We start from the raw sequence: 10,393 nt of genomic DNA, 5'->3' as shown, positions 1-10,393 counted from the left end.
TGATGTACACTTCAAGGAACGAGTCCAGAAAAAGAATGCAGTGAACCAGGACTGCAACAACAACGCTTTCTCGTGACAGGAACCGAAATAAAAATTAAAAAAAAAAAAAAAAAGCTCAAGTGTACTTCAATATATTTTCAAATATTTACTGGAAGTAATTTACAGGAAAAATACTATACAAAATCGTCTCCTGGACAACTGCATCTCACACCGATACATTGGTGGAGTTATATTTAATTGTTAGTTAATCTAGAACGATTCCCCAGTTGTACAAACCTATAGGTTCAGACGTATTTTACAAATATTTTATTTTCCTATCCCCCCGCTCCCCCGGCCTCCCTTTTTGGCATTGGAATTACAGCTTCGCTTGAAACCCACGGTGCTTCTTCATTTGTTTGGAGTTTAAAAATATACGACTTTCAACCCAATTACTTTCAGCGTATTCCACGATTCCTACGCAAATGGGAATTATACAAATGCGCTGGCAAACGGAGTGAAATTTGGGCTCGCGGAGGGAAACGATTTGTTAAAATTTAAAAAAAAAAAAAAAAAGCGGGACGGGGGGAGGGGGCGGGATGGGGCGGGGGGGACACGCACATTGCCGCTCCGGTCCCGGGTAGCGGAAGGGCTCCGAGCAGTTAACGAGGTGCGGGCAGCACCGGGTCTCCGCTGGGCGCTGTGAGGGGACAGCGGCGGCGGCTGGCGGGCGCTGCCGTCGGAACCCCCGCCGCGGGGCACCCCTGCCCGCCCGCCCGCGGCACCGCTGCCGCACCGAGGCTAGCGGCGGGAGGGGGTGCGGGACGGTTTCCAGCGGGAAAGCGAGAGAGAGCGTGTTTTTTTCCGCTCTAAAGGCAAGCCGAGGGGGGGGTCTCAAGGCGAGGGGGAGGGGAGGCGGCCGCGGGGCTGCCCCCCGGCGAGTCGCGGCTCTCGCGCCTTGCCCAGCCGCTCCCCTGCCGCCACCGCGGGGGCTGCGCGGCCCGAGGGCACCGGCCGCCCGGTGCCGGGCTGCGGGCGGGCAGCGGTGCGGCCGCGGGAGCTGAGGGCGGACCCTGCGGAGCCGCGCCGGCTACTTACGTGTCCGCGTCCCCGCCGCGGGGCCGCCGAGCGCCCCGGGGGGCGGCGGGCCGGGGGGGTCGCGGCGGCCCCGCGCCTCCGCCCGTCACTCCAGGCCATTGCGGTGGCCGGGCTCGGGGGGCGGCAGCAGCTCCGGGGAGTGGCAGGGCGGGCTGCCGGCCGCGCTGTGCTCGCTGTCGGTGTCGCTGCCCTTCTTGCCGCCGGAGCCGGGGCCGCCGCCGGGGCCGCCGCCGCCGGGGCCGCCGCCGCCGCCGGGGCCGCTGTGGGTCTTGACGTGCTTGCTGAGGTGGTCGCTGCGCATGAAGCGCTTGTTGCAGACGGGGCAGGCGAAGCGCTTCTCGCCCGTGTGGGTCCGCAGGTGCCGCTGCAGCTCGTCGGAGCGGGTGAAGCGCTTGCCGCAGAAGAGCCAGTTGCAGACGAAGGGCCGCTCGCCCGTGTGCCAGCGCAGGTGCGCCTTCAGGTGCGAGGTCTTGCCGTAGACCTTGCCGCAGCCGGGGATGTGGCAGCTGTGCAGCCCCTTGCGCCGCAGGCTGGCCCCCGCCGGCCCCAGACGCTCGGCCTCCTGGCAGTTGGGGCAGTCGCAGGTGGCGCGGCCCGAGTAGCGGCGGGCAGAGGAGCGCGGCGAGGCGGCCAGCGGTGCGGCGGGGCCGCCGCCCAGCATGGAGCCCCCGGCGCCGGCCAGCGGCGAGGGGGCCGAGTCCGGGTAGGAGCCGGGCAGCACCGGCTTAAATCCGTCCATGAGGTGCTGCCCGGCGGGACTGAGGAGGTGCGAGGAGGCGCCGCTGCTGAAGGCCGAGTGGCCGAGGCCCGAGTAATCCGAGTTGTAGCCGCCCAGCGGCGAGTGGAGCGAGGTCTGCAGCCCGCCGGCCGCCGGGTGCAGCGAGCCGGGCAGCGCGGCCGCCCCGTTGGGGCTCTGCACGTCGATCCAGCCGGCGCCCACGTCCCACCAGCTGGAGGCGCCCGCCGAGCCCACCTCGCCGGCGGCCAGCCCCGGGTGCGAGGGCTTGAACCAGGACTCGTAGGGGTGCGCCATGCCCACCCGCGGGTAGATGCCCTGCAGCCCCTCCACCGACGTGTGCACCTTGGAGATGAAGACGGGCTGGTGCGCCGCCGCTTCCTGTCCCGCTGCCCCGCCGCCGCCGCCTCCGCCGCCGCCGCCGCCGCCGGCGCTGCCCGGCGCCTGGAAGACGGAGTAGTCGTTGGCGAAGGGCGAGCTGGCGGCCGCCGCGCTGCTGGAGGTGAGGGAGAAGGCGCTGGAGCCCGGCGAGCCGCCGCAGCTGAACGAGTCCGAGACGAGGGCGGCCGCCGCCGCCGCCGCCGCCGCCGCCGAGGAGCCGTTGCGCGCCGCGGCCGCCACGCCGAAGCCCGGGAGGCCGGAGCCCACGGCGCCGCAGCTGCCCGCCGAGGACGAGGAGGAGGAGGAGGAGCGTTTCCAGGGGTGGAAGCCTTTGCCGAAGGAGGACGCGCTGTCCGAGAGGGCGGACGGCGAGGGGCTGGGGCTGCCGATCTTGTTGCAGGTCGCGGCGAGCATGGCCAGCGGCGTGGAGCCTACCCGCGGTTCCTCCTGCGGGCACAGAGGGGAGAGGCCGCCGCGCCGGCGTCAGGGACGGAACGGAGCGGCCCCACCGCCGCCCCGCGCCCAGCCCCGCTCCGCACCGCTCCGCTCCGCCGCCCGGCCCCGCTCCTCACCGCTCCGCTCCGCTCCGCCGCCCGGCCGCGGCCGCAAAGTTTCGCGACTTCCGTGGGAGGACCACCTCGCCGGAGCCGTGGCTCTGCCTCCAAGAGCCTTCCGAGGCTTTTTTTCCCACCATCCAACCCTCCTCCCACGGAGGGCCTCGGGAAGGGTTAGGGTTAAAAAAGGGGGTGAAAAATGAGAGGGGGAAAAAGTTGCGCCTGTTACCGCAGCTTTGAAGACGCCCCTGGCACGGCGGCTGCAACGTTTCAGACTGTTCCCTTTCCCCGGGACCTGACCGGTCCCCGTCCCTCAGGCCAGTAAAACTGTATTCTTAAATATCGAATTGAAAGATTATCAAATTACTCCTTTTTTAAAAAGAAACAAAACACTTCCTTGAAAAAAGCCTCATTTACGTACCCACGATAATTAAATATATATATAAATTTAACATATGTACATATGTATGTATACACAAGTTCAACGTACCTGCTGGACACGGCGGGCTGTGATATTTTAAAGGGAAATAAAAAGCCACAATCTGTTGCAAATTGGAAATTGCACACGAAAAACGACAGTGCTGGGTTTGGGTTTTGGTTTGGGTTTTTGGTTTTGGGTTTTTTTTTTTCCTTCTAGCAGTCACATGTAAAGAAGAAAGGCCACTTCTCCGGGGGCACAGGAACAGCACAGCCCGGGCGCTGTAGGTTGTTTCTACAAATGCCCTTAAAACCTTTTCCTGCTCGCTGAAAAGTGACTCTGCCCCTTTTTCCCCCTCTCACTCTTTCTTTTCTCCTAAACTCACTTGTACTTCAGTTAAAAAAGAAAAAAAAAAAAGACGAAAAAAAAAAAAAAAAAAGGATGAATAGAGGAGACTGATAGCCCCGGTCAAGACAGGGGTTATTTTAACCCCCTCCAATCGACAATAAAAAGAAACCAATTAAACCAGCAAGAGAAAAAAATCCTTAGACTCACCCCTAGAAGTGAAGTTGCCATCACACAAAAGTGCCCTCCTCTCAGAGGATCTTTTTTATATTGATAAATCAGAGGCAGTGTTTTTTTTAGAGGTGTGCAATACAATGATCAGTTCCGCCCATTCCACCACAATTGTAGCTCCCTCGCCGGCTTTGAAGTGCCGCTGAGCCGCCGCCAGCCAATCCCTGAGCCCGTCGCCTCGCTCGACGACGTGACAGCGTGAGGTCATCAGCGCCGTCGAGCCCCGCCGGCCGACGGCGCTGATGACCTCACGCTGTCACGTCGTCGAGCGGCGTCCCGGTCCTCCGGGCCCCCTCGCCCCCAGGTCGCGCTGCTTCGTCCCGGTCTCCCCTTTCCACCCCTCACTGCCCTCCCCCAGCGGGTAATCTGACAACAGATTAATTTTTTTTTTTCCGGTTGACATTTGTATGGATGTTTATATCATCCTCCTCGGCGTTACTATGATTAGCGCAACGATGGAGCATCCCGTTTCTCCGCGGGGTCTCCCCACCCCACCCCGCTCTGCTCAGTGCTCCCTCTCCCCGTTTCCTTCGGTACGGGTGGGTGGAGGGCGGGGTACAACAGCACTTCAGGCGACAGCTGCCTGCAGTCACCCCAGACCCCCGCCCTCGCAGACCCGCCGTTTTTAGCCCCCCCCCCCTCCCCCCCCGGGCTGAGGAGGAGGTACGCGAAGGAGCTTTGCGCAGCGCGGCCCCGTCGGAGCCCACCCGAGAGGCACCGGTACAACCGGGCGGCCCCCGCCGCCTGCTCCCGAAGCAGCCGGGGCTCGGCCGCGAGCGCTTCGCTCCCCCCCGGCTCCTCGCCCAGCGCCGGGCGGCTGCGGGGAAGAGCAGCCGTGGTCCCGGGGGGAGCCGCCCGCTGGGGCCACACCGACCCGGCCCCGCTCGCCCAGGTGCCCTCACCCCCGGGGGTTTCCGCAGCAAGGTCCTCACGGAGCTTTGCTTGGTGGGGGCTGTTTCTTTCCTCCCGGCCTCGGTTTTGACCCGCTTCCGTGTGGTGGGGATATTGACTGTACATCATATCTATTGATCAAGGGGGTAACGTACATTATCATACTTTGAAGTAAGAGTGAAGTAAATTAATGAACTGTTCTCTTTCTCTGAAGGCTGGTGGTTACCATAAATGTCGCGTTTCTCTCCGCGAGCTGCTCTGAATGATTTTAGCCTGTTGAGAAGGCGTGACAGGCCAGCCCAGAAGGAGGAAGGGGTGGGGGAAGGAGGGAACTCCGTTTAACAAATAAAAAAGAATTAACTTCATTGCTTTGGTCTCCTTCTATAATGATATTCATTTTACAGACCCAATGCACACTTGTTTAAATTTTGGGTTTAATTTAATCAATACTATCACCCGCGAAGAGGGGAAGGACGTTTCCCGGAGATACTCCCTTGTATGAATGCTTATTAACTTTTTATCTCTACTTCCTTTATCTGCAGGAGGTGGGGAGGCACTATTAAGACATAGATCAGAAAGCGTAAGAGCAAAACAAGCATCGTGAGCATTATATTTTAGAGGAACAGAAAATCGCATTTTGTGGTGTGCCAGGTTAGGTAAAAAGATCGACACGCATTCCTGTCAGCCCCGCGAAGTCTGGGAGACTTCGCCGTCCGCCGGGGAAGGAGAAGGCGTTAGTGATACATCTCTTTTTAGGAGAGCCTCGCCGGGTGTGTCCTCCCTTCGCATCCCTATTTTGTCTGCACTTGTCTGCCCAGAGGAAACGTGTCCTTTCTTGATCTTTTTCGTGTTTGTTTGTCCCGATGCTTGCCCTGACTCTCTTGGTTTGGGACGGAAAGTCCTCAATTTTCAGTGCACTTTTCCTTTAAAAGCACCGTGATGGAAATTATTAAAAACTCGTTGTAAAAATAGTCGTGGGAGACTTTACAAGGGAACTCATCAGAGAGGGAGGAAAAAAGGCAAATACATCAGGAAAGAATAGGAATCACAAAACTCCTGTCAGTGGCATCCTTCTGCTACCTTGATAATTTCCCTGAAACTGGAAAAGCAGCAGCTTCTGAACTTTGAGAGCGGTGAGCTGATCTTTCCTGAATTCGCCATGGAAACATCTGTAACCTTCCCCCTTTGTATACATTGCCTGCTGGGCAAAGGACTTAAGGAAGCTTACAATTTTGTTTGCATTTGCGTTATTGACCACTGCACTTAAGGGTGCAGTACATCAACATAACATGCAGGTGAGGGCGGGGGGGTGGGGGGTGGGGTGGGGGCGAGCCAGCAAGGAGAGGTTTTCCCGAAATTAATTAAAACATTTTTTTTTTCCATTTGAAGTTTAATGTAAGGGAGTAGATAAATGTTCGTGCTGTTTCTTGAAAACCTGTGGGATCCACTCTCAATAAAGCTAAAATCTATTAGCATTCTGTATGCATCTGCAGCATAAATTTCATTTGAATTTCAAATTTAATAAACCAGGAGGTTTTTAATCATCCCTGGTTTTATTTGTTTGATATTAACATGCTTATTGACCGGGTCTGTTGACCAGTTTGATCATTACAGGACAGCAAAAAGTTAATTAAAACGACCACAGCTCCTTAATCATATCATCTGTCTCATCCATGTCGCTCCCTTTATTACAGGCTATGATGGATAGTCTCCCAGATTAAATTCTCTGTTTCTTCGATTTGGACAACAGCTTTTGGGACCTAATTTACATCCTGGGAACAACTTGCTCAAGTCTACCTAACATCTTGTGTCTACAATATACATTAGCAATCGCGGAACTTTAGCCACAAGGATAGCTGTCTCTAACCTTTCGGAGTGTGTGTGTGTGTGTGTGTGTGTGTATTTTCCTCGGAGAAACCCCTGACCCTCCGGGCTGCGGCCGGCGAGCAGACAGAGATGGATGGACCGCTGTACCTCAGGGGTCCTTGTCTGTCTACAGACACCTCTATCGGGGTGTAGAGGGGAGACTTCTCTTTGGGGAAACAGAGGTCTGTGCTATCGGAAAAGGCACAGCTGGGAAGATTAAACTGGCTGCTGACCACGCCGTGTGCCGAATGTTGGTATTAGCGAGGGAGCGCATTTCACGCCACACTTCCGCCAATTCATGGGCACAAGGCTGGAGCCTGACCCACCCGTGCCTTCCCGGCTGCGCGGCTCCGCTCCGCCGCCCTGCAGGCGTCCCACCAGGACGAAGCCTCGGTTCCTCGGCGCCCCGCGGCTCCCAGCTCCGCTCCCGTGGTCCGCACGGGGAAAAGCCCCTGGACGGGGCCCTTGCCCTCGCCCTCGCAGCGCTCCGTGCGCTGGAAGCCGCTGCGTTCCCCCCGGGTTTGCCGCGCCGCGCCCGCTGCCCCTGGGGAGGTGGGGACCAGAAGTCCCCTCCGCCCGCCACCTTCACCTGGAAGCTGTCACCAGGAAGATTTACCGAGGGGTGACAAGCAATTCTCTAGGCGCAGGAGGGCTCGGCTTGGACGGGGAGAGGAAAAAGGGGGATAGCACGTAAATGAAACAAATCAGTCACCGGCCAGAAAGGACCGTGCGGTGCCTGGCGGTCACTGAGCAAAGGGGATGATTCGTGTCGTTCTTTAACCTCCATTCGCCCCCCTGCATTGCTGTGGTTTACCTGGGACGCCTCTCTCACTGCCTCACCAGGTAGTTCGGTTGAGCGGGGCTCGCAGTCGGGCACCCGGCGCAGCCTGGCGACAGCGGACAGTGCGTGTGCGCGGGTGCCGCACCTATCGCTATGTAGGTTGCCGGCATTATTTCTTCCATCAAGGCAAACGTGTCTGTTCCAGGTACCTGCTAACCCTGCCGGCCTCCCAGTCCCTCTGCCCGCCCCGCGTTTCCCTGCCCGAGCGCAGCGCAGCGTCGCACGGCCTGGCTGCTCCCCCGCGCAGGCAGCGGGGACATGCCCGGCAGACCCCGGGCTCCTCGCTGAGCCACTTCGGCGAGGGCACACGCCGACCTGCCTGCTCGCAGCCGGCGGAAGGGATTCACATCCTTCGGCATTCATTTATTTATTTGTCTGGGCCTGGGGGGGGGGGGGGGGGGGGGGAAGGCAAAAAAAGGCAGCAAGCTGGCTGCGCCTCTGAAAGGTCCCCGTAATTAGATTAGCCCGGGAAGACGCGGTGCACATGCTGGCGTGTGAGTGTCTGGGGAGGGAGAGGAAGAGGCACCTTCACACCCACCCTGTTTACATCGCCGGTGTGCGCCCAGACCCGATCCACATCTCCTCCTTCTTCTCCCCTTTTTCCCCTACCCCCCACCCCCACCCCCCCCACCCCCGATATGTTGTCGCTGTGCACGCATCGGCGGTTCCTGGGCGGTCATGTAAGTACCGGGAGGCTCCGGCGGGGAGAGCGAGCTCCCGGGCTGGGCGCGCCGGCAGCCGTGCGGGGCAGCGCGGACCCCCGCCGCCGGCTGCGGAGCCGGCCGCTCCAGTACTTCCTAGGATAGATTCGTTTAAGCTGCTTTCTGTTTTTCCTGTTATATATCACTTTCTCCCAGGCACCACTTACAGTTAAAAACTACTAAATTCTTCTCCTCAGCGGTATCGATTTCTTTTCATTCTGCTCCGTTAGGAGAGGAGGTAATGCTTCCAGATTACCCCGCGTCTCCTCCAGACGGTTGACAATTGCAATCGCAGTTTCGGGAAGATAAATGCTACTTTGGGAATTGTGTTTAATTACAAATAATCTAGGAGCTGCTCTGGGTCCGATGGTTTAACCACACATGTGTTCAAATCATTGTACAAGCTTTACAAACGGGTGAGAAGATACAGTAAACGTTTGAAAAATCGGTGTGCAAGACAGGACGTCCCCATTGAGGAAGGCTGCTTGAAGCTGGGTCATGCCCCGAAATACATGCTATTTATATATAAACTTACAAATACATATATATACATGCGCGCGTGTGCATATGTGCGCGTATATAAATGTGTGGGTGTGATAGACACTTGCATATACAAATCCTACAGCACCCGAAAGCATAGTCTGCAGAGAACACAGAGGAAAAGGAAAGCTTTCCACGCGTGTATGTTCGTATTTATTTATTTCTTTGCTCTGCCAACCGCAGAAAAGTGTCAATCTGGGGGAAAAGAAATGAAAATAAAAGAATTCGCGTTTGGGAAGTAGAAGAACCCCTGGCTCCTCCAGGAAAGGCGTACCGCCGGAGCACTCAGCCAGGAAGGTTTTGCCCACGTCGGTTTGCGCACTCGGTGTGCACCACAGCCTTCTCTCGAGTGCGGAACTCCTGCGATGTGACTTGAGAGACCCTAATATTGATATATTTACTGTTCCTCTTACAATGTAGCTGCCACCTTTCCCTGTCGTTATTTGCCTATATGGCAGAGCAATTAGGTCACCCCCTTCCCGCCCCCCCAGCCCCAGCAGCCTTATTAACTTGATGGGAGAGGGAGGGGAGGCAGGCGAGCAGCAGGAAGGAGGCAAGGTGGTGAACAGGTTATTCTCTTAACCCGACCTGGCCGCAGGAGCGAGATGAGCAACACTGAACAGATGTCCCCATTTAAGCCATTCTTTTCCCACATGCCTGCTGGATGCTGCCAGGGCGCAGGAAGCTTGCTGCAGACCTGGCCCATTCCCGGCCATTATGGCCAAGTTATTCTGGACCAGTGAGCACGAACAAAATGGGCTTCAGATCGCGTGCTTGAGAATAATTCGACTCCGAGCCCTGGAAGAGCCCCCTCCCCCCATTTTTTTAAGTGCTGGGGGGGGGGGGGGGGAGGGGATGGGACGGGGGGACACACGGACGGGGACGTGGACGTGTTTCAGCTCTGATCGCAGGAGAACTTCTCAAAAGATCGCCAACCCCTTCCCCCTCCCTCTCTTCGGCAAATATGGTATAATTTACAGAGCAACTTAATAATCCGAGGGGCACCGCAAAAGCCCTTTGCGTTGTAAACCGCTTCTAATTACCTGCCAGAGCAATTAGCTGACTATCACGAAGAAATTAGATCGCTCAATGTAGCATAAATAATGCGAATAATTTTGTAAGGAGAATGGAAAGCGAGACCTGGTGTTTCTTTATAAGGAAATAACACCTCGTACTGTACGAACCCTACATGAACACATATTAATGTCTAGGCATGCACGGAAATGAATCCGAACATGAACCCTCTGGCTCAGATTCAGCACTTTCTTCATTTACATATGCGGGGTGAAAGTCGGCTTCCAGGCGTTTAGATACAGAGCTCTTCCAGATCACAGTAATTAACACATAGCGACTTCAATAGGAAAACCTGTTTTCCAGATGATTTTTACAATGCGGCTTTATGTCTCATTTGGCAGTTTAAATAGCTGGAGTTGTTTTCTGGCTGCATCTCCACTATCATCTGTTGAGCATATTTTGCCTAGAATACTGACCAAAACTTCCGAGCCCATTAAAAAAAAAAAAAAAAAAAAAAAAAAAAAAGAGTAATATACTGGGCATGCCTAGAGATTCCGGGCGGTTTTTCTTCTCATATGGGATAGTTTTTCAAGAAGATTTTACGGAATCGCCTTAGAAGTTTATGGCATTTAACAATTGTATTTATTTCTGTCTTGCTGCATTTCACCTTGAAGGATCGAAAGCCTTTACACCATTCTCGCCGGTTGAATATTTTATCTCAAGAGGAAAATTAAAATTTACGGGTAATATACAGTCTGCAGGGCTTTATATGTACGTGTATAAGCCCCTAAGGATTCGGTT

At 56.2% G+C, this 10,393-nt stretch overlaps 1 protein-coding gene across 1 annotated transcript; it reads right to left on the bottom strand.

The window, feature by feature from the left end:
- Nucleotides 1-1,159: 1,159 nt before the first annotated feature.
- On the bottom strand, nucleotides 1,160-3,754 carry SP8 (Sp8 transcription factor). Its single transcript, XM_040592951.1, has 2 exons — nucleotides 3,719-3,754; nucleotides 1,160-2,638 (listed from the first exon to the last, which is right to left on the bottom strand). The coding sequence occupies exons 1-2, from the start codon at nucleotides 3,737-3,739 to the stop codon at nucleotides 1,160-1,162; spliced, it is 1,500 nt and encodes a 499-aa protein (XP_040448885.1). The 5' UTR covers nucleotides 3,740-3,754.
- Between the last annotated feature and the right edge of the window lie 6,639 nt (nucleotides 3,755-10,393).

Source organism: Falco naumanni, chromosome 4 (genome assembly GCF_017639655.2).
Source record: "Falco naumanni isolate bFalNau1 chromosome 4, bFalNau1.pat, whole genome shotgun sequence".
In the NCBI taxonomy this organism is placed as follows: Eukaryota; Metazoa; Chordata; class Aves; order Falconiformes; family Falconidae; genus Falco; species Falco naumanni.
This window is presented reverse-complemented; position numbering and strand designations above follow the sequence as displayed.

Bases quoted from the DNA above. Each gene is read 5' to 3' on its own strand.
- SP8 (XM_040592951.1), bottom strand. From the start codon at position 3,739: ATGGCAACTTCACTTCTAGGG. The intron at 2,639-3,718 runs GTGAGTCTAAGG...CTGTGCCCGCAG, and splicing joins TGGCAACTTCACTTCTAGGG to GAGGAACCGCGGGTAGGCTC.